The sequence below is a fragment of the Hypomesus transpacificus genome, unplaced genomic scaffold, assembly GCF_021917145.1.
Source record: "Hypomesus transpacificus isolate Combined female unplaced genomic scaffold, fHypTra1 scaffold_30, whole genome shotgun sequence".
Lineage (NCBI taxonomy): Eukaryota > Metazoa > Chordata > Actinopteri > Osmeriformes > Osmeridae > Hypomesus > Hypomesus transpacificus.
In genome coordinates, this window is record NW_025813826.1 from 2,386,431 (window position 1) to 2,411,359 (window position 24,929).

Sequence of the window (24,929 nt, forward strand, 5' to 3'; positions counted from 1 at the left end):
TCTTACAGCTAATTCCACATTGTGATTTTAAGGATGCTCGTAGTTGAACGGAATTATTGCCATCCTGCAAGTCAGATAGCGTGGTATCGAACACAGGAGTGATGGCTTTCATGTAACAATACACATAAGTCCAAATATTTTCGAACTGTTTGAGACGATAAACTCAGTGCAAAGTTGTTACATATTCACATATATATATATATATATATATATATATATATATATATATATATATAACTAACTTTGTCTAACGTTCTCTAACTGTCTCTAATTGTCTCAAACTCACAAAACTCACTTGTCTATATTTGATTGGCTCAGTGTCTTGGCACTAACTGTATTTTTTTCTATAGCTGGCAAGATTGGAGAAGACTTGCTGCCTTCCCTTTCTCGGGACGAAATCAAGGATCTGTTTCCTGGTCCTGAAAACTTTCACAGGCGGCGGGCTATATGGCTTGTTGTAAATAAAGATGAAATGGTCAGTTCAAAGTTATGCACATTAAGTTAAGATGAGGTGAAGTGCATCCATAGGCCTATGTGATACCATCAATTTACAAATCGTTTCATTTTAAAATGTATTTATTTTAGCTAATTCTTTGGTAAAAAAAAAAAAAAAAAAGGTTTGACCAGTCAGTGTAACAATAGTAAGTCCATATTTAACCTAAATTTAGCATGATCTTTTTGTTCAGGTATTGCACAGGGGTTTTACATTTTGGCTGGGCCATATGATTATTACAGAGCAAAATATAAATAGTTTGGGAATACATAATGACAGAAAGTTATCCTATGAAATATGTAATTGTGAATGTATTTTAGGTGGAGACTGCTGCGGAACAACCACAGCCATCAGCGACTGGAGGCAGTGGTCTTTCACAAGAAGTGCCCAACACTTCTAAGTTTGTGGTTATGTCCAGCCCAGAATTCATAGTTTACACAGACAGTGAACTTGAACAGGTGCGACGCTCCTACTTCGAGCAGAAACGGATGGGGACTGAGAACATTGTGGATTTATCTAAGGAGCTCTTCTGCCGGCTCATAAGAAACACTATGTGTAATATGATCTCAATTGCAAGAGCCACAGAAGATGCCAGATACCCCACCAAACCAGAGGTCAATGCCATGGCAAAGCGATTGGTGGAGTATTATCCAATGGTAAAAGACTGGGTAAGTATTTTTTTTTACCTCCCCTTTTGATTGTGGTTTTATTTTTATTGTGAAAACATTGTCATGTGTCATATTTAAATGTTTACTGTTTTTAACCGGCAGGAGCATGTGGCCAAAAAGCTCATGAAGAGGCTATCGAATGTAAAAAGCCCAAAGAAGGGCGTTCCTCCTGCAAAGAAACAACGGCGGGAATTAGACGAAATATCAACTAGTGACTACGACGGGGATTCAAGTGCTTCTACGGTCATTCTTCAACGGTCCCCAGTCAGAGCCAGCACCCCAGTGCAACACCTGGATAGCAGTGATGAATGTATGTATTAAACTTAATACACTTTGTTTACATTAGTTTTTGTGAGAAGTAACAGCTAGTCTCAAGTTGTCCCGATTCATTTTTGATTACTGACATGTGTGGGAGAGATTTATATGCTAAATGTGCAACAACAACAAAAAAATAGGCAAAAGTATTAGTCCAGGGATGTTAGTATTCTAACAATGCAATACTGTAACAAAAAGTTACAGAGAATGACTGAGTCCTGTTGCCTGCTATGTTCCTCCTACTTTATTTGGAAACCTAATGTTGTTTTACACCTCTAACCCCACCGTCATCCTTTTATTCCTTCAGGTGGTTCCGGTGACATCTTGGACAGCCAGAAAACCCAGGCAAGGCACTACAAGACACTGCAAGAGATGTGCCGGTCCAAGAAGCCAAACAAAGCTTCACTAACCCATTTGCTGAACTTGGAGTTTGAGTCGAGAAGACGGTTTATAACCTCTGACACTCTAAAGGAGCAAGACCGACCCAGCAAGATTCTGGAGGCATATTCTTGTTTCAAAGACTTGGATCACGTAAGTGAATCCCCTCTAAACCTTTTTGTAGCTTTTAGTACATATTTGGGGCTACTAGGGTCCTTTAACATATCTACTACTTATGTTCACCACTATTGGGCAATATTCAAATGTGCAATAACCCACACTGCATATCACACTATATATAAAACCATACTTATATTTTATAGTGTCTCAACTGTGCACCTTACCACCACCACTTACTTCACTATTTAATTCCATGTTGTTATATTTTCTCTACGTATATGTTGGCACTGGAAAAGGAGTTGCTTTTAATCTCAATGTACATTTGTATAGTGACAATAAAGGCATTCTATTATCACCATTAGGTCTTATTTGAAGAGACATCAGTCATAAAAATGTTGGACCAGCAATGGAAATTATTGACACCTGTTTTTTAATGTCTTTCAGGTCTTGGATGAGTTGCAAAGGATAATACAGCCAAACAATGCCCACTACGTCTCAGAGATGAAGACTAGATGGAACGACTTTTATTCAAAGGTCCAATTTTATGGGGCGATGAAAAAAGTGATGAAACCCCCTAAAACATTGGATGGAGGTGAGATCACTGTATACCTTGATTTGTCCAAGTTTATATTTTGAGATCTGATGAGTAGTTACTCATACTGCCTTGTGTTGTGCTTTCTGTCAAAATAGTGGAACATGCCACTGCTGTGTTCAGAGTCCTGCCACTGCTCTTTCCATCCAGCACTTTGCCACCTAAGAAGCTAGGTGCAAGCAGCGAGGCTGTTTTCCATGTCCTTAAGGTGAGACAAAGCATTTAATTTTTCAGTTGTTTCAGTTACTCATGCATATCAGGTTAGGGCTGCTCAATTATGGAAAAAGAAATGTGTCATGATTATTTTGGTCAATATTGAAATCACGATTATTCAACACGATTACTCATTAACCTTTGGATATAATGGATAGTGTCCAGGGTATAATGTGTCCTTTATCTCACAGAAAGAGTCTTTGGAACTAAACTCACCACTCAACTTTGTGCCAAAATATGAACAATAATGTCGCCGTCAGTGGATTTATTTGCTAGATAACCTAATCCAACCTAATCCAGCACATAGAAGGTACCTTAGAATAATGTTACGTGAAGTAGCTGATTTAAAGGAGAATTCCTGTTGATTTCAACACGTAGCTCTGTTGTTTGTAAATTTGGAGTGTTGTTAGTAGGGAAAAAACTAAAATAATCGGTGTTGCCTACACCGTGTTATCCTCCTGCTAAAGTTTGCACCCAGGACGCTGAAACAGGGCAAGTTTTAAACGTGCTTATAGCCTCTTAATATCTACGAAATGTCATTACAAGTGCCTACCCATGTGAAGTGGGAGTCAGATGGCTGAGCGGTTAGGGAATCGAACTATTAATCAGAAGGTTGCTGGTTCGATTCCCGCACGTGCCAAATGACGTTGTGTCTTTGGGCAAGGCACTTCTTCAACAGAGACGCGTTGAAATTGACCGGAATTCTCCTTTAAAGTCCCTGCTCATTTTACATACAGTTTAACAACAAAACAAGGGAGGAAACCTGAGGGAACCTAACTTTGTTTTCATGTTGGTTTTGAGCGGTATGCATTTTTTGGGAAGTATCCCAGTCCAGCACTAAGTTTGTGTTACTTGTGATTTCCTAAACTTCCACTCTTGTCATCTAGGCTTCAGAGGACCCTGATGCATACTTGAGCAAGCGACCCCTGTCTTGTCCAGTTATACTCGTCTGTGAGGAGAACTGCATGATCGCCATTGGAAACACACCAGTGACCACCTTTGACAGGAAGAAGTTGGATGAAGGCCTGCTCTACCTCTTGGGGTATTACTATTGCCTGCACCTCACTTATCCAAAGTTCATTTCCACCATGCTCTCAGTATTGCAAACTGAGGTTCTCCAGGACTCCCTGCATGAACAAGATTCAACTGCTTCCTACAAAAAAGCCATTGCCGAGTGGAGGTCCTTCCTTGAGTAATTGATATCTCTAAAAAAAAAAAAAAAAAAGTTTGAGAGGCAGACCCATTAGCCATGTGTTTGTTGATGTCATTGGGTAAGTGCGTCACTGAGAAAATGTTAGTTTTTTTCTTTTTTTGAGAAAGATACGTGTTAATGCTGTCATTTCAAATATTCTAACTAGCAGCTGGAATGGAAGTGTTTTTTTGTTTTAAGAAGAAATTATTTAACTGTTCTGCTGCTTGAATACCTGCATATTTTTCATTTATTTGGTCTATGTGACTATGAAAATCTTGGTCCTGTACTCATTGACTCAGGGAGTGGATTAATGGATGCAGTGCATGTTAAGAAAGAAAAACCTTTCAAATTATGTTGAAGCGTTGATTAAAACATCTCTTAATAAAGAAAGAAATGCTAAAGACAAGATGCTTCTGGTGCCTTAATTTGAGATTAATTAACTTGTTTTTATTGTGCTGTTTTAAGATATTGTGTCATGTTTTAAACTTTTTTGGCTAGTTATTAACCTTAATTCAATGTATAAATTCTTAGTCAGCTCAATTAAGAGAATTAAATGCTTATTCTAAGATTATGTATGATAGTTATTAATCTTATTTCAAGATATAAATTATAATTGTCAGCTCAATTAAGAGAATAAAATGCTTATTTTAAGATTATTTATGCTAGTTATTAATCTTATTTTAAGATATAAATTCTAATTGTCAGCTCAATTAAGAGAATAAAATGCTTATTTTAAGATTATTTATGCTAGTTATTAATCTTATTTCAAGATATAAATTCCAATTGTGAGCTCAATTAAGAGAATAAAATGCTTAGTTTAAGTTACTCTGTCTCAAATAAATATGATTTTATAGCTTGTAATTAAGATCAGTTTGCTTGAATTCTAGCCTTTTTGTCTAGTTTTAAGGCACATTCAGATTTTTCAGTGGCTAGACTTTTTTGCTAGTTTTAAGAATTCTAACCTAGCAAATTTTTCTTACCCCATTGGCAGATTTTTTTGCTCAATACAAGATAATTTGACTAGATTTGGGAATATTAGGCTTATTTCTAGAGGGGCATTTTTTGCAGTGCTTGTTCCACATATGAGTCTAACAAAATGAATATGCAATCATTACAAATCCCCATGTATGTTAAAATTAATATATCACACAAACTGTAGAGGCATGATCTTTCCATGTGTTAACTGAGCAAAATCTCAAGATAAATGTGTTATGCAGACCATACAACCTCCATTTCATTCTCATATCCTTCCTTTTTCCAAAATTCATTTTCTTGTGGATTAGTCCAAATCTCCATTCCACCATTCCTTTTTCCATCCGTCTGCTGCATTCTGTAATTCTTGTCAAATATACTCAAACAAAACACAATTCTCACTCTGGGTTAAATACAGTCAAACATTTTCAACTTAGCAGTATTTCATCAAACCCCCACAATCTTACCACAGAGCCAAACTTCTGACACTAAAGTCATAAAACCATAAAACCCCCATAGTCACTTTCTGTTTGGATCAGTCAGTCATCAGTCAGTCATAAATTACTAAACGTCATCTCTTCCTCTCTAAGAAGCCTACGCTTCCCTTAAAGAATCTGTGACAAATATTGCAACAAAGTCACACAACAATTTCTCGAAAGACTCCTGTAAACCCAAATTTGTTAAGTTAAGCTTATCAGAACATGGCAACACCATCTCAGCACTTCCTGTAAACATATGTCAACATCAAAAACATATTCTAGTTAGTTCATCATTGCTTGCAGGCAATCTACAAACCTTCTCCAGCTAGTTTCAGCACTAGCATTTCTCTGTGAAATAATCATCATTGTTAGAGTGAACCCCACATTTGCATACAGCAAGTTGTTCTACAGGTGAAAATAAGAAACTCCCTGTTACGATACCTTTCCCAAATTCATATGTAACACCAATGAAGTATTAACTATCAGATAATGTGTTTAACTCTTTTCCCTTTTATGAATTGACAAGCTTACACTGAAGCAACCAACTTTTGAACCAATCTTTAGAGAATCAAACTATTTTAGAAAACAACCAAATTAAGAATAACCTCAACTTTTATTCTCTTATTATCTTTTCTTAAAAACACTTTAGGAACCGTTCAAAGTACTACCTTTATATTGGAGATTCTCTTCTATTTTTCTGTATTTAAATTCACCAAATCAAATCTCTCTTTGTCCAAGACATTAGGAAAACCATCCACTACCCCAAATCAGAATTTAATCTGCATGATTCCAAAATGAAACATAAATCTTAGCCAAACCTATACCCCCTGTATATTTCTACATAGGTTAGATAGGTAGAGCTTCATAACTTGCTTTGGCTGCAGTCCAAAACAGGCTAATTAGCACAAACCATCAAAACCACAATTTATCAGACATAATGAGTCTTCCCAAATCATTTCAAACCCAAAAGTTATAATAACCCTCTTCATGCATCAATACCACAATAAAACATCCTCATCACAGCCTAACTGTTCATCCCAAACCTTGTGACAGGCTCTGATAAAACACCCAAATAAAACTTAAAACCATATTACAATCAAACTCAAATAAAAGTACATTGTAATAATCTTCTCTTTCTCATTTCAAAACCAAATTACATCCAATACTCTATCAAACTCTTAAAAACCTTAGATTTTACTTTTTTTTTTTTTTGACTTAAAATGTTTGCCCATATACTTCTTCAAAGCATATGCATAGTTCCTTTTTCTTTTTAAACCTTTAAATTCACAATTTAACAAAAGTAACATAACCCCATAAAACAAAACCTTGTTCTTTAACTTTTCAAATGTCTTATCAAAGCATGTAATACAGAATACTCCTTTGAATATTCTTATATGTACCAGCCAAAACACCCTTAGCATGCGTAATGCACGGATCTCAAATCTCAAATTGGCGGACCAAAAACCCCAAAATGAAAACATTTAACTTGACTATTTTGTAGTTTGTATATGGTTTAGTGTAACATTTCTCACTTTTACTCTTAGTTTTACTCAATGAATCAACTCAAAAATACATAGCTTATCTATCAGCACGCATTTTAAACTCGAATCAAACAAGCGCTCTGGGACAGAGCAAAACTCTGAAACTTTTCCTTTTTTTCTTTTGACAACCCAAATGGTTGGCGCTTACCTTCTTTTCACTTATCACCTCTGTAAAATCTCAACGTAACGGGACTCTGTTTTAGCCCCCATGCACCTTTCTCCATTTCTCCTCGGAATTTCTAACACAAAATGTACTCAAACATACAAAAACCTTGTTAACAAATGTATCAAAAATACTCATCACGTAACATTTTCAAAAGCAACCAAATTAGTAGTCTATGTAAAACTCGCTCCAAAATCATCTATTACTCTAAATTTGCGTTTTTCTCAATTTCTCAAATTTACGAATCTGCGCATGCGTCATACGCTTCCCATACTGGATCTCAAATGTCAAGCTGTAATTCCTTTACTAGCCTGTACCCGCCGCCATCGCTGTTGAATCTGTCTGTAAATTTGTTAGCTACAAATGTCGCTACCACAGTTGCAAATTCAACTTCCTGGACTCTCCTCGGTCTCCGGACAGCAAAATGCACTTTCTCCACGTTTTCGTTGTTGGCCATTAGCTAGCTAACGAAGTCACAGCTTTGATCTTTTCCTCACAGATCCCAAAGCTATCCTAACAATTTGTAACAGACTTCGTTCAACAGGCTGGCCTAAAACGGAACTAAAATCATATCAACCTTTCTAATCACGTCTTCATAACCCTTTACATATTTCTTTAAACAACCATCACATCTGTGAACTTCCCACACAAATGAAAATAAAAACCATCAATTGCTTCCATGTCAATGGATATCTAGTACGCACATGTTATAATCAAATGTAGATATTACAGTAACCTCATTCACACAACACAAAACGGAAGCAACATTTCCAGAAAAATTCAATACGTAGGCCAAAACAAAACAAAAAAAATATTCCTTTAACAACATAAACTGAAATTTCCGTTTGAACACATAAAAACTCTATAAACGTTTCAATAACCTTGGATTGTAATTCTTCGAATGAATATCGCTTTCGTTGCCAAAACTGGCCTTTACCAATTATCTGACCCAAGAACCGAAATTTAGCAGCGCAATAGCCTACTAATCCAATATCGAATCAAGCTCATAAGATAGAAACTCGGTCTGTACATGATTTCCAAATCAAAAGTATGCCACCTCACAATATTTTCTTAACTTTGACAAAGAAACAGAAACACACATGTGTTTCAAACCAATACATTTCTATTTTCAACGTCAAATTCTCCTTCAGATGAGTGTATTTTTTTTTTCTCTCTCTTTTTCTCTCTTTTTTTATCACTCATGATGCTGTGGGCCACTGCACGCAGAATGAGCCGCTAGACTCAAGCGCATGCGCCTCTTTTCAAATGGAGAATTCAGCCAAAGAATTAACATTAGCATTTTCAAGAACAGACTGTCTCCATCCTCAAAACAAATCAGACAGATGTAAAATCTAACATCAAATATCGGTTAACACACAGTTGTAAAACAATATAACAAGTCAATCGTCACTCCTCTACCAACGATGTCATAACCGATAAACATCCATAAGAATCTGAAGAGAATATAACAAAGTCTCTCCCAAGTGTTTCATCTGTGTACGTGTGTCAACATAGTAGCCTTCGTCACCAGTTCGGACTTCAATTTACGGTCAATAATTTGCGAGTTTGCCCCCAATTTCCAGAAAACTTTCAACAGTGATGACACATCTCCGTACATTCACGTCCATAATGCTCAATACACCCAATCAAACCACACATTTTGTGCTCAACATAGATTGACCATTCCTATCCAATCGTGTTGGCCTAACTTTGTGTCTTCGACTTTCCTACATGTTTTCCAACCACATTTAAACATGTTCTGCATTCACTTTGATCAATCGTAACTCAGTGCTGTCCCTCGAGACAGAAGCAATGCCACCCAAGCCTATAACATTCTTAAACTCGTTCAGGGACTCAAACCCTTTTGTACCGGAGGGGACTTTAACTTCTCCTTCTTTTGAATAATAGGCATTAGTGCAATAGTGCAAGTCAAAGCACAAGCCGCAAGCTTTGCGGGAATCCAAAGCAAATCTATAAACAAATTCCAGGATCCTGCTTTCTTGACTTATCTTAGACATCCGTCTGTCAGAAAACACTTCAGTCGTAAGACAAACGTCTGACCTCAGTTTCTTCTCGCTTAGCCAGCAAGACTTCATGCGCCTGCGCATCCACCCGCTAACCACTACGGGCTACAGATGAATACCCACCGCAAAGTTTGTCTGCGGAACAGCCATACAATTTGAATCGTGAATCTGTGTGGAAATAGATGAAAATTTCCCCACACTATCTGTTCTAATATCTATTTCTCTTTGACTCTACCTACCTCCATCCAATTCTGAAAAGCCATCCAACCAAGCTTACATCTATTATTTTCCAAATCGTGTAACAATTTCTCTCTGCACAAGCTTTTCATAATTTCACAACAAAATGAACCCACACTCCGAAATCCACATAAATCAATCCATATTTGCATTTGCAATAAACTATCGTTACCATACTTTTGCTTCATGTAATCAATGTTTGGGCAGGTTAGTTCTGCCTCCAGACCATCTTTAGCCCTATTCATTTTCGAATTACAATCCGTATTTGAACACATTGAACCAACAATAACCAACGAAGGAACATAAAGACACAATTACCCCCTTCCTTCCTTTCTTTTTTTTTTTTTTACTCTCAAATTCCGATTTCACAACTTGTCAATGAACATATACCCTTACCGAATAGCCTACAATCGTAAATTACAAACGTTCAAACCAAAATAAAAAATTATTTAAAATTTAGATTTTTGTAATTTGTAGATATAGCTTTTACGTTAACACCATTAATTACTACCCATACTTCTTTTAACCTCAAAAAACATAACTTGCAAGTAAAACAAAAATGAACACGCGCGTTTACAAACTCACTTTGAAATTTCATAGGCCCATACTTCCTAACTTCTTTTCTTTATCTTTTTTTTTTTTTTTTTTTTTTACTCAGCTGGTTACCAATTCTCACAAGTATACTTTTCCACTTCTCTTCTGGACTTAGAAATCATGTAGCGCCTTAGTAATAAATAAGAACTGTTATGACCACCATAAGCCAATACAACTTCTCAAACTATCACCAATCCAACATATTCTAATCCTTAGGGTCTCCAAGAAACACATAACACGATATCACATGTGAATTTTTTCTCCCTCTGTGTTGTTTCGTCAAACACACGACCTCTATGTATGTCCGTCGACACACTCTGCAGATTTATTTTTTACGACTCTCACGTAAAAGATAGGTTCAACAACCTTACCTCATTAATTCGTACGACTCACACGTACAGGACACTGTTCCTCTGACCACTGCCCAATTACTAACTTTTAACCGAATTATTGACAATAGCCTATAACCATATTTAGACAATTCAATATCACACAGTGACCAAAAAGAATATCTCACCTGTTTCTTTAAGACCCCGCGTCAGCAACAGTGCAACCAGTAAAACTCCCCTAGGATCGGCCCCGCTGTCTCCGAAAAATTTTGGAGGTTAAGGCAGCTGTTCCAGCCGGACTGATCAAATCGCCATCAGAGGGAGAAGTCTGTTAAACGCTGAGCAGACGAGGATCCCGGGTTTCGGCACCAAGTGTTAAGGAAGAATTCGAGTGGCACTGTGTCGATCTGAATAGTCAAGGGATATGGTTTTAATACAATTTATTAGACTATACAATTACATATGATTTAAACAAAGTACTTTGTGATCCGTCTTGGCGAAGGGTGTGATAGCCACAAATCGTTCGCAAGAGTGATGATCAGCCAGCACACATGCACTGCCTTATATAAACTTAAGATCAAATGGCATTCTATATGATCAATCAATCAATGAAACAAACTCTGTGATTGGCCAACTCAACTTGGTGACAGTTTGAAACAATACATCTCCCTAGCAATTGCTTCACTGTTCTTTGATGGGGCATATCTCCCCAAACCAATAGATAATAAAGCAGCAGGAGTTGACCAGCCAAATGGTCAACTGTCCTTTGTGTGACCATCTTCAAACAAGAATTTAATTAACATCACCTATGAAGCAGGAAGGGTTAGAGCAGCTTGATCCATTTATCTACCTTCCCCCAGGTCACAAGAACAATACTTTTAATTAACACAAACAATGAAACAGGACACAGTCCTTCTAGCCAAAGTTCAGAGCAACTGTCTCATTGACCCCTTACAGTAACCAGATGACAGATGGCCATATAAAATGCTTCACCCATCCCCCAGGGCAAGCTGCCCACAGAGCCATCAGCGCCTCACATTCCTTTGAACTCAACTTAATTATTTTCCCTTCCTGTCTCTTACCAATGAACATAGAAGATTATAGATTTCATACACATACATCTATGCATATGACCAACATTTCCACTACATAAGTCATTCGGTCCGTTGTTGCAACACTGCCGAATATCCATAAACTAAAGCCGGAGCAAGAACAAGTTATGCTGAGTTTTGTTGGTGGCCATGATGTTGTGGCCCTCCTCCACACAGGGTTCGGGAACAGTTTGATTTTCCAGCTACGGCAGCTAGCTCTGTTACAGTAGTGGTGAAGGAATTGGCTAAGGCGAACGCTAGCGATTGGTTATGGCAGATCAGAGTGGCTCTAGGCAGATCCAATCGTTTAAACTTCAACAAAGTACCCGCCTACAAGGAAGTCGCCGCTTGTCAATGGAGCGAGGCCAGACTCTGTACAAATGAAATGTACGAGGGAGTCAGATGGCTGAGCGGTGAGGGAGTTGGGCTAGTAATCAGAAGGTTGCTGGATCAATTCCCGGCCGTGCCAAATGACGTTGTGTCCTTGGGCAAGGCACTTCACCCTACTTGCCTCGGGGGGAATGTCCCTGTACTTACTGAAAGTCACTCTGGATAAGAGCATCTGCTAAATGACTAAATGTAATGTACGAGAGTCTGGTTAGGACCAGGCTACCTCCTCAGGCCAGAGCCATGGAAAAATGGCTATGGCTCTGCCTCAGGCCCCTCTAAACCGGAACTCTCTCCTCAGGCCCCTCTCTCATCAGGCTGCTCTTTTAAGGTGTAGCCAAGGTATTACCGCCACCGCTGGTCGGAGGATGCATTGCATTTATGTACCGTATTTCTTCGATTAAACGCTGCAGCGTTTATTATACAATGATGATTTTTGGTGCAGCATTTATTCGAGGGCGGCGTTTATTCAATGGCGGCATTTATTTGATGGCAGCGTTTAATTAGTAAGAGAGATTTAGTGTGTAGCTGCAGTGCGGCCATAGACAAACAAAGAATAGACAAGGGGGTAGAACACAAAGCCTAGTGAAACCTCTATTCTTGTGTACAGCATGAAGCCAACGAGTTATGTTGTTTTGTGTCTGTATTTTACTTTGGTGAACGTTATTTACATGCTGTGCATGTCATTGTATGTTCATATTAAGCTAATGTGGTCTTTATTTTCACCTTATAGAGCTCCGGTTGTCACGTGACTTTACTGTTTACGTCGCCATTTTGGCAGGATAGTAGTGGCTAAGATGAACGGCTCTAGCACGGATTTTAACCTGTTAGAGTTTACTGCGCACTTTAATTAAAAGACATAGGCAGTTATAAAGCAAAACTTGATTGATTAAACATCAGTGATCCATATAATGCTTCCAGAGTTACTTTTGCGACCTTTACGAGCAGGGGCGTAGCCAGAATAATATATTTGGGTAGGCCTAGAAAAATATGGATAGGCATCTTTTCACTTTGTTTTCTTATTTTCTTTGCGATGTGCAACCGGTGCATAATTTTCTTTCGATATTTTCGTTTTTTGGGTAGGCCTGCCTACCCGTGGCTACACCCCTGATTACAAGTGAAACGGGAAGCTTCCCTGACCTTCGGTATCCAGATAACTAATCAACTTTCTTTCGCCCTACTCTGTATAGTTTTTGAAAGCCTACAAAAGCCTGAAGGGATAAAAATAGACGCAATCAGCTGGATTAGTGATGAATCCCCCCCCCCCCCCCCCCCCCCCCAAGACGTGCTATTAAGTCTGTCCCCCACTCCCCCCAGGTTTTACAAAAGAGCATAGGTCACTGATCATAACAATGAGGTAGTCCCAAACATTGCAAGCAGCCATATCATGCATGATACAAATCATGCAGCATACATTGTGAAAAAATAAACAAGTGCCAAAGGAAGACCCATAAGAGCATGCAGTTAAACAAGTTACAAATTAAAACAACATGAACCCCAAAAAGTGCAAGACTGTACCTGTAGAAGAACTATCAATAGTAAAATATTTCACAGCGAGTACAAGAGTTAATTTCGTTATAACTAACCTACAAGAGCAATAAGTCTCTCAATAAGAGTCATTGTGATCCTGGAGGAAACTAACATCGCTTGGAAGTGGCTTTGGATAAAAGCGTCTGCTAAATGCATAAATGTAAATAATAATAAACAAAAAAGAAACAAAGGAACAGACAGTAATGCCATATGAGTAAGACTAAACTAAGGGAAGGGTTAGTCAGTAAGTCAATAGATATCTCTCTGTATATTTGTTTGTGTGTGCAATCAAGAACATAGGCCTATCATTAAATTAGGAATAAAACAAGTAACATGTTTAAACATTGTGAAAGCAAGAAATGAAAATATGATGAATGAGGTGTGTATGGTATTAGCCAGTGTGATAATTAAAGGAAAATAATGAATTATGTTTTTTTCCCCTTAAATTTGTGAAGATTGGGTAACCACATGCACAGCGGTAGACATTCCACTCTCCAAGAGTGACCATCCAGCATTAAGAAAATTCCTCAAAGAGAAGGTTGTCAATGATGGAGCAATACCTAGGTGCCACCAGCTCCAGGAAAAATACTTGGGTGACGTCTACCTGCAGGAGAAAGAAGCTCTTAGGACTAATTTAGCCAGTGTCGTAAATAATTATTCCAGTTCCCGTGTATAGTGAAAATAAATCAGAGTGTCGAAGTGAGGAAAATCCTAAGTCCGTACAAGTCAAAAGTAAACTAAGTCCAAAGGTTGAAAATTATTCCAAGTGTAGACAAGTGAAAAATAAACTAAGTCCAAACGATGAAAATTATTCTAAGTGTTGACCCGTCAAAAATCAGGCTAAGTCCCAACGTTGAAAATTATTCTAAGTCCAAACCAGTCAAAAATCAGGCTAAGTCCCAACAGATGCACTGAAACCCAGAGTATTGATGCAAAGGTTTATTCCAACACAGGGTAAAAAAAAGGTATCCAAGTGAGTAAGCTCCCAAGAGCAGACTGGCAAGTTCTCTCCAAACGTCTTCTTATATACTGTATTTTCTGCTTATTATTTGTGTCATTTTTTGCTATTGGTACAACACTGTTGGTCACAGATACATTATGCATCCTCACATTATTGGTACCTTTCTGTTGATGACCATTTCTACGCTTCGTCACCCAATTGGCCCCTATACTAGGGTTTCTGATTACAGAAGTTGTGTCACGTTGGCATCTCTGTCCTTACATAAATCTGACCATGTCCAGGCTCGTGTTGGGTGCACACATATCTTAGACTTTCTTCTAGTTGGTATGGGATGCTTGTGCTTTATAAACATAGAAAACCCCTTGACACAGACCTAGGCCTGACCTGGGTGACAGTTTCGGACTTGGTTTGGAGGAGTTTTCCTGCAGCTTGGCCCTATGTGTACGTTCTAATTTACGGCTAGGCCTCTGCATTCCTTAGAGTGGTACTCCCCTATCTTCCTTTGCTAAAACCAACGTTTCACACCTCTATTGTTTTTACTCAGTCAGAGCTTAGCATCACATTTCCCATAATACAACTTAGAGTATAATATAAGGAATAATTGAGACATTCACTTTTCAATTAGATAGTTCCATAAATGTAACCCATCTCCATCATTTTCAGCAGGGTGACGTAATTTTCTTCATCACCAGCCCCCCAAAAAGCCTGTTGCAGTCACATTTTATGAAACTCCAGATGTAAGGGGAGATGTGTATTTAACATTCTAATTGCACCACTGGAGAAGGATGAGTCTGGAAGAATTTTGGCCTACCTCGCAGACAGTGTTCCTTGAGGAGTGTAACCACTCCACTGTGTCTTTGGCTCTTGTCAAGTGTCTTCAAGAGTACGGCATTGATAATGATGATGTCATAGGCTGTGTTTACTACAGCGCACTTAACGAAGTACACTGCAATACAGTGCACCGCAATACAGTGCACTTACATCTGTAGTGCACTCCGTCGCTGAATAGTGCTGTCTCAAATGGAACACTTAAGTTAACCACTTGGCGGGAAGTGACAGACGCAAATCTGATTGTGACACCCGTGAAACTAAACCTGCTTGTATTTCTGTATAGTCACTAAGCATTAATAAAAACTGAACCTGCCAAAATGAACGCCCTTCTCGCCATGTTATTGTCCCTTGTCTACCCCTTTCTCCACCCCATTTGGAAACTGCGACACCTCCACAATCGTGGCAGGAACCTGCGGCTTCTGGCTGCACTCAAGATGGTATGTAAATTTCCTTGTGATTTAGCCTTACCCTCACAGCCTAGCTTCATCTAGGCTAGTAGTTGCAATGACATTCTCAATTATCTTTGTCAGAAGTAGTCTACTTCTTTGCAGTTTACACACCATATGGAAATAAAACATGACAAATGTCCCTAGATTTCAATTAGTTATTGAAATTATCTACTGAAATCATAGGCATCATCTGCTTGAATTCAAACAGTAATAGGCCTACCTTGACTGACTTTACTTTTACACATCCCTGTTGTAGTCAAGTTTACCCAGATACAAGAATCAATTAACAATGGAACACACAGGCATATTAATTATTGTTACAAACATTCATCAGATCTAATATAAATCAGAAAAGGCAATAAAAGACTACAAAACCTCAATCACAACATTTTGATTAAATTACTTTCATATTAATATATTAATGTAATCTTCCCTTCCTCTCTCCACACACTTAACAGCAGCCACCCAGCCCCAGGCAGCGCTGCCAGATCAATCTTTCAATGCCACTGCTGGCATTGTATTTTGAAGGCCACAGTGACCTGAGGGTGGACTTCAGGCTGTCCAGGGAGTCCTTCACTGCCCTCATGGCTGTACTGGGCACTGACTGTGACCACGGTTGGGGCCCCGACATCTCCTGCCTAGTTTTTATTTTCTGGCTTGCCAGCGCCACCTCCTATCGGGTGGTGGCCAGGGCCTTCGACATGCCCCGGGCCTCCGTTCACTGGGTGGTGCACAGGTGAGTGCGCAGATCGCTGCGCTCTTGTCCACAGTTGTCCGGCATCCTATTGCAGAGGAACTCACACGCATAGGTGCTTGCTTCGCCCATCTTGCTGGTTCAGCAGCCTTCAGCAGTGTGAAGGGGGCTATTGATGGCTGGCCAAGTCACCATAAGATGCATCCTTGATAAAAGGGACGGATCAGGAACATTTCCGGGTATTTTTGGCGTTCTTGGTGACTTGTGTTCTTTGGAATGGAACCGTACTTGGGGAACGAAAGATGACACGGCCAATGTCTAATAAAGGGAGAACTGCCACTCTGGGGAAACTTCCGGGTTCTGAACTGGTTGCAGTTCCACTCTATTTCCATATGAGGACGCTAACGGTCGAGTGCAAAATGAATGGAGGTCTAAGGACCTATACCCCTCAAAATCCACTTTTCTGAGGATATAATGTTTTGTCTAGTAATTTGAATTCTGAATTCCAAAGGGGAGGCAAAAAAATGAACACCACTGGGTGTTTTATAAAAAATTTTAAGTCGCCTTTCTGTTCTATAAAGCCTTTTATTTACTTTATATTGTACGGCCAGAGATACTACTTGACGGCAAGCTCTGGTTACTTCCACTTTTCTCTCGAGGCATCAACAACACAGCTGATTATGATTCCTCTTCGGATGCCATCAAGCGGGATCTCCAGTCGTAGTCAGTCCTTCACTAACCAATCAGCATTCATTAGCAGAATGCTAGCGTGTTTTGGGCAACAACGACTCACCCTGTAAGAAATCGAAAGGACATAAGTACTTGTTCATTTAACTTTTGACCTAAAATCCATGTTGAACATGCAAAAACTACAATCAGATCTGAGATTTCTCAACGACAATCAGGTGAAAGAGACAAATGTAGGCGTTTAGCTCCATAGACTCCCATTCATTTTGCACTCGACCGCGATCACTCCCAATGGAACTCTGGTGGAACTGCAACAAAATTCAGTACAATGGGGATTAATGGGGAGTGGCAAGACTCTCCTTAAACAGGCTCTGCTACTACTCTTCAGTCAGCTCGCAAGCCTAAACAAGTGTGTGCGGCGTGCCTGTTGTTTTGTTTACGGTCTAGTTACATCCGGTGTGGTTTTTAACTGACTATTTTATATACATAAATGTTGTTGATCCATAGGTATCTGTTTCATGTTGTGGATAAGTAAAGCTTATTTTGCTTGATTTTTGGAATTGATGTATTGTTTCCTTTAAAATAAGGTGAATGTACCTAGATCATTTGGATAGCACTTTTCATTTTGAACTGACTTTTTTGTATACTTTAATTTTGTTGATCCATAGGTATCTGTTTCATGTTGTGGATAAGTAAAGCCTATTTTGCCACCTTTTTGTAGTCCAGCGGGGTATTCCTAGCCTGGATCTGCTCTCTTACATACTTCCGCTCAAATTGGATTTTGCTTCTGTACCTAGTCTGGGAGTTTGACTTTGAAGTCAGTTTTCAGAAACAATTTTTCGTAGGTCCAATCAGCGAACGGAGGGAGTGGCTGAGAACGATGACGTTAATGTCGTGCACTAGTTTGAGTAGTTCAGTAATGGCGGCGGAGAAAGATGCGAGCGAAGCTATTCTGCGGTTGTGGCAACGCCGCCGAATATCCATAGGTTATAGCCGCAGCAAGAACATTCCTTGCTGAGTTTTGTTGGTGGCCATGATGTTGTGGCCCTCTCCCCACGGGGTTCGGGAAAAGTTAGATTTTCCAGCTACGGTACCTAGCTCCGTTACAGTAGTGGTGAAGGAGTTGGCTAAGGAGAACGCTTGCGATTGGTTATTGCAAATCAGAGTGGATCTGGGCAGATCCAATAGTTTTAAACTTCAACAGAGGACCCACCTTCAAGGAAGTTAACGTTTGTCAATGGAGCGATCCCAGACCCTCTGTTCAATTGAAATGTACTAGGGTCTGGTTAGGACCAGGCTAGGGTATTCCAGGCAGCGGGTCTAACAAACTCTGAGCCTAACCCTAAACTCTGAGTTGAATTACTCTAAAATGGGAATTTCCAAAAATTCGGTTCAAGAAAAGCTGATTTAACTTTGTTAACTCAACTCGTAGTACGTCAACTCTGAGTTAAGCGCGGGCATGAGAACTATTAAAAGCCAACATCAATGGAGCTCCGATACTAGGATCAACCATGGCATCCAGCGACAAAAAACTTCCTATTTCACCACACTTCAAATATAAGTTTTATTTAGTGTTAATGGTCAATCTGAGCACATATTCCGGAAAAAAAGCAACTGCTCAATGCATACATTTGAATGTAATAGCCAGTCCATACATCGAACATTTAACCCCACTGTCGGTTAATATCACAGGAGAAAAAGTGGTGGACTTAATAAAATAGCATGTTGAATGTTATATATAAAAACATACTACGAACAGGTAAGACATATTTTACTTAGGCTGTACGCTTGTGATAGTAGCCTCAACGTCACCTTGGTTTTAATCATATTCAACATCATACAAAGTAAATATAAATTGGTGCCTATTTCAACTTGTAGTAGCAGTTTCCCTCAACAGAATAGTGATGTGTCATTCGTGATCGATTCGTTCATTTTGAACGAATCCTTACAAAGACTCGGGACTAACGAGTCCTCTCAAACCCTTACGGAAGGAAAATATATTGCAGTATATTGGAAAATATCATGTGATATATTAGGCAATATATGTCCATATATGGGATGTAATATTTATATTGTACGGAAATACATGGGATAATATATTGATGATAAATATATTACTAATATATTATAAACTATAATATATATTCATGTAATATATTGCAATAAATTGCAGAATACAGCAATGATTGCCGTTTTCCATATATAGCAACATATTCAACATGAATATATAATGTGTTTTTATATCCCAAAATATATGCAATTTTATATCTACAAATACCACCATAATGTATTCCCATTTATATGGGAAAATGTATTGGTAATATATGTAAAGATATAGTGTCACATGTATGTTTAATATATGGTAGAATATATTTGAATTATATGTAAAAAAATATAGCTGCAAGCAGCAATGGCGAATTCCTCCTTCAAAATGGCAAAATATTGTAAAATTGACATAATAGATAGTTACACCGGGATTACCCAGAAAACCAAAAACTGTTTTTGTAAAAAAAAAAAAAAATGCCAATGTCTGGAGTTGAACCTGGAACCCTTCGTTTACCAGCACAACCTCTCATCCAATTGAGCCATTCCAAGATCTAGTCTTTGCAGTGTTCAGTTACTGAATAATAAAATAAGACATTTCTCCTATGGCAATCATAGTCACATTTGGTCCAAGCTCAAACAGCTCAAATTCAGTCATATTTTCACATATTAAGGTGAAACTTTGCAGGATACTTAAGGCGGAAGTCACCTTAAAGCCTATTCCTGACGGGGGAATCCTAATTATATGGAAAGATATACATTAAATACATGTACAGATATGTGTTCAATATATTGCGGAATATATTTGAAATGTAGGTAAAATTATATGGAATTATTTTTGAAATATATAATGACAATGATCGTTTCCAGCAAACTTCTTTTGAATTAGCCATTTCCCCCCAAATAAATGTCAATATTACGGTATTTACGTTTTTGGGGGCACATTTTCAGTAAGCAGGTGGTACTGTTTGAATCGGGATTCCATTCACAATACTGCCGTTGATAACCTTCTTAGAATACCTTCTAGATGGCTGAGCGGTTAGGGAATCAGGCTATTAATCAGAAGGTGCTGGTTTGATTCCCAGAACTGCAAAAAATGAAGCTGTGTCCTTGGGCAAGGCAATTCACCCTACTTGCCTCGGGGTATGTCCCTGTACTTACTGTAACTTACCTGTAAATCACTCTGGATAAGATTGTCTGCTAAAGGACTAAACGTAAATATCACCATATATGTCTGTACACTGTATGGGCATGTTCTCATTTATATACACATGCATTGTACAATACATCTTTCCATATAATTTTACATATATTTAAAATGAATTCTACCATATATGAGGCATACGTGTGACACTATATCTTTACATATATTACCCATACATTTTCCCATATAAAGCAGGATATAAATTGCATATATTTTGGGATATATAACCACATATATTATATATTAATGTTCCATATATTGCAATATATGGAAAACGGCAATCATTGCGGTACTCTGCAATATATTGCAATATATTACATGAATATATATTATAGTTTATAATATATTAGTAATATATTTCATCAATACATTATCCCATGTACTTCCATACATTATATATTGGTCAACGTAATGGAAAATAATATATTAAAATGTATTTCAAATCATATGTTGGTAAATATATTTTCTTTCTGTAAGGGAAGAGTTATTTGTTCATTTTCTTGTGGCCGCACATCGGGACTGTTGCATAGGCTCGTCCAAGTAAACAGAAATGATTTGTTCATCTCCAGACTCGGTCTTCGGGTACGAGTCTTTGGATAATTTTTCACGTGACCTGCATAGGCTCTGTAATATGGAGGACTAAACCTGCCAAAATCAAAAATAAATGAATAAATAAATAAATGTATAAATAAATGTACTTATACATAAAAAAATGTAAATATATAAAAATAAATGTATGAAAAAATATTAATTACGTATTTATTTATTTACATGGCCATTTATTTCTGTATTTATTAATTTTTGTATTTATTTATTTCTGTGTACATTTATTTCTGTATTTATTTATTTATGTGTACATTTATTTCTGTATTTCCTTGTCCTTAAGCTAATGAGGTAAGCTGTCAATCAATGTATGTCACGGTGTCACCTTAACCCCATTGGTTGATTGGTATCAGAGTGCGAAGATGGAATTTCCATGCCTGGGGTTGCTATGAATACCTTAGTAAACAAAAGACTGCACACACGCAACAGATAGCCAGAGATTTGAGAGTTTTGGCTAGCTAACCTTGCTAAAAAAGTGCTAGTCAAGATGTTTTACTTTTTTGCGTTGAGGCTCTGGATACCAATTTGTACCATTTAGCTGCATGCAGAGTCATAAAAAGAAAGAGTTGCATCAATTAATTGGCTTTACGTTCATGGTACTGCACTGTAGGATAGTTAGAACCAGAGCCATAGAAAAAGATGCCATAGCAAGACCAGATAGATTAGAGACGTAAAGTCACAATAAACATGTCCAGACGGATATTGGAGCTACTAAAGGCAGCTGATCAAACTATTGATATCTGGTCAGATGATATGTGGATATTTTGAAGTGTAGCCTACTATCGCGTACACGGCAACCATAAATTCAGATGAATGTAGCTCTAGCTAGCAACGATCTGTCATACGGGTTAAACTAAGGAACTCGTGTAAATGAGTAAAACGTAGCTCTAATAATTTTAATCCAATGTTGTAACATTAGGCAGGTAGCCGGTAAACTTCCCTAGCAGGTTAGCATAGTTATACTGTAATACTCTGCAGTTTGACCGACACAATTTAGTCATAGTTTATGGAGTGCATTTGTAGTGGCGTGTTCTGCATTTTTGTCATTATCAACAGCAAGTCTATCAGGCAAATCAACAGCCATATAGATGCAACCAGAGCTGTACTCCAATTTAAGAATCTCTTCATACCCTTCATGTGTTGTCATTAAATGTAACTTACAAACAAGTAGTATGTTCTGCATCTTTATTTAATCTTGCCCTACTTATTCCTTTTTATTGAATCATCAATAACTGACAGCACACAAGGTGATTATGACCATGTAATGATAGAAATAGGAAACAGTTTAATACAATTTTAAGCATGTGTAGTGCACAATGATTAAACCTCAAGGACTTGGTTGTGAAAGGCTACAGAACAACTATGATAGTCAACATGACTATTCAAATATGTACACGTTATTTTAATCTCTGCTATGAAAAGAGTGTCACAATAAAGGTAACACTTTTGTCTACACTGCGCTGTCTTGGTCTTGCACCAAGCATCTTGGATGTATTGCATGCTCCAAATAGGGAGTCGTGATGTAGGCTACAGCTTTCCAGCTGATAGTGAGAGAAAGAGGTGGTTTGCTAAAGTCAACAGGAGCAAACTCAATATAACTCAATAACGACCACAATTAAAAGCATAGTAATGACAAAAATACTGTGGTTCAAATATAAGACAGCCCACTCCATCACATTTTCCCTCATCCAGTGGTCCCCCTTCCAGCTCTCTCTCATCCAGTGTTCTCCCATCCAGCGCTCCTTCAACTAGTGGTCTCCCATCCAGCGCTCGTTCGTCCAGTGGTCTGACATCCACCTCCAAGGCACTGGGCCTCCTTTTCAGCTCACATCAACCTCAGTAGCAATGCCAGACTGCAAGGGCCATAACCACAACACACACACACACATAAACAGACAGTAAGCTGTAATGATAATCACATGATGGACTGAATGTTACAATGGTCTCTAACTCATGATGGACTGAATGTTACAATGGTCTCTAACTCATAGTTTGCTTAGTAAACATTCACTTTATGAATAGATTAACCATGTTGTACTCTGTTCTTTGATGGTTCCTTGATACTGTATAATATCATCCAATTTCTTACCGTACTAACTACCAGACTTTGGTGCAAATAAGCGACCACCTTTATGAATTAATTATTAAATACAACTTTCCTCTCACACAAACTTGTTTGTAGGCATTAGTTTCTCAATAAACATAAATAGTGCACTAAACTAGCAAGCTACACTTAACATTACATAAACAGGTCATCACTCACTTCGTAGCACATTGTTTTTGCTACGTTCTGGCTTCTACATTTCTAGCTAGCATCCAAAAATCTCGGCACTTTAAGATACTGAAATATTAAATGTACTAGATGCCAGAAAATGAGCCAAGAACTTACACATTCTTACCTTGGCACAGCTCCTTCATACAATGCAGTACAACTGTTCCACAACGACGATGCTGCTGTGTTTGAAACTCATGCTAGCTCGCTCTAGATCTAACTATCCTACAGTGCAGTACCATGAACGTAAAGCCAATCAATTGATGCAACTCTTTCTTTTTATGACTGTGCATGCAGCTAAATGGTACAAATTGGTATCCAGAGCCTTTTTTTAGCAAGGTTAGCTAGCCAAAACTCTCAAATCTCTGGCTATCTGTTGCGTGTGTGCAGTCTTTTGTTTACTAAGGTATTCACAGCAACCCCAGGCATGGAAAGTCCATCTTCGCACTCTGATACCAATCAACCAATGGGGTTAAGGTGACACCGTGACATACATTGATTGACAGCTTACCTCATTAGCTTAAGGACAAGGAAATACAGAAATAAATGTACACAGAAATAAATAAATTCAAAAATAAATAAATACAGAAATAAATGGCCATGTAAATAAATAAATACGTAATTAATATTTTTTCATACATTTATTTTTATATATATATTTTTTTTATGTATAAGTACATTTATTTATACATTTATTTATTTATTCATTTATTTTTTATTTTGGCAGGTTTGGTCCTCCATACTGTACTGGTAGCTAGAGGAAACGAACGATTCGTTCATTTCCCGACTCGGTCTTTCTATGAGTCTTTGGATAATTTTTCATGTGACCTGCATTGTATTTTTTAGTAGAGGAAACAGTTTCCTCATTCCCTTTCGCGTGGCCTCTGTTTTAGTAAGACGTGAATGATATTCGCTCAAGTCATCATAATCAAATGTATTTGTATAGCCCTGTTTACACGCAAGCATGTCACAGAGGGCTTCACATGCGCCCATAGAACTGCCCCTCAACCAACCTAAACCCTCAAGGAAGACAAGGAAAAACTCCCAACAGGAGAACAAATTGAAGAAACCTTGGGAGGAGCAATTCAGAGAGGGATCCCCTCCTCCAGAGACGGTTGGTAGGAGAGAGGAGCAGAACACAAGCTAAACACAGTCATACAGTGTCAATGGGTTTTGAAACACCAAAATCCATTGTTCGGCTTTATAGACGGCTTTATAGACGTATAGATCATACTTACTGGTTTTGTTATTTTCGCTTTACACTTACAGTTTAGTGCAGTGCAATTATTTGCCGTGATAATTAAATGGTAGTGTGATAATAAATGACCAAACCATACTGTAATGATACGTTATTTTAATGCCCCCCCCCGTTGAATTTTACTGAATGAGATTCAAAGAACCGAATCAGTAAAATGATCCGAACTTCCCATCACTAAAACAGAAAGCTTTCATCACATTTCACATAGGTAGAAACGCAGTTTGGCATGAAAAACCTGCTAGCAGGCAGATTACTTTCACGGAGTAAGTTACCATGGAAATTTACCAAAAGGTGTTTGTTACCTTTCTGGAACGGAATCCTTGGAGTATGCCTCTTTTCAGGATTAAACAACTCAAAGTTTTCACTAAACCCGCTACCTGGAAAAGCTCCCGCGGAATCAGGAATTTTGCCCGCAACTATCACAAAAAAGGCCCGCGAAATCCTGGGGGGGGGGGGGGGGGGGGGGGGGCTGTTTTTTGGGAGGAATATTTTTGTGCAATGTCCTTTTGGGACTGGTTTTGTTTTGAGCACTACTTTTTGCTATTCTTTGGATTGATTACCTATGGATTATTGCTCAAACTGATTTAAATATATTCAGCATCTCCAGTT

At 38.2% G+C, this 24,929-nt stretch overlaps 1 protein-coding gene across 1 annotated transcript; it reads left to right on the top strand.

Moving 5' to 3' along the window:
- Nucleotides 1–248: 248 nt before the first annotated feature.
- LOC124463569 lies at nucleotides 249–3,975 on the top strand. Its single transcript, XM_047015318.1, has 7 exons — nucleotides 249–475; nucleotides 814–1,161; nucleotides 1,264–1,471; nucleotides 1,784–2,007; nucleotides 2,419–2,566; nucleotides 2,665–2,774; nucleotides 3,667–3,975. Exons 1-7 carry the CDS (start codon nucleotides 473–475, stop codon nucleotides 3,973–3,975), a joined length of 1,350 nt encoding a protein of 449 aa, XP_046871274.1. The 5' UTR covers nucleotides 249–472.
- The last annotated feature ends 20,954 nt before the right edge of the window (nucleotides 3,976–24,929 follow it).

What these genes read in the sequence shown, in the direction of transcription:
- LOC124463569 (XM_047015318.1), top strand. An exon ending in GTTTCAAAGACTTGGATCAC is followed by an intron (nt 2,008 to 2,418) that starts GTAAGTGAATCC and finishes AATGTCTTTCAG; the next exon opens with GTCTTGGATGAGTTGCAAAG. An exon ending in CCCTAAAACATTGGATGGAG is followed by an intron (nt 2,567 to 2,664) that starts GTGAGATCACTG and finishes CTGTCAAAATAG; the next exon opens with TGGAACATGCCACTGCTGTG.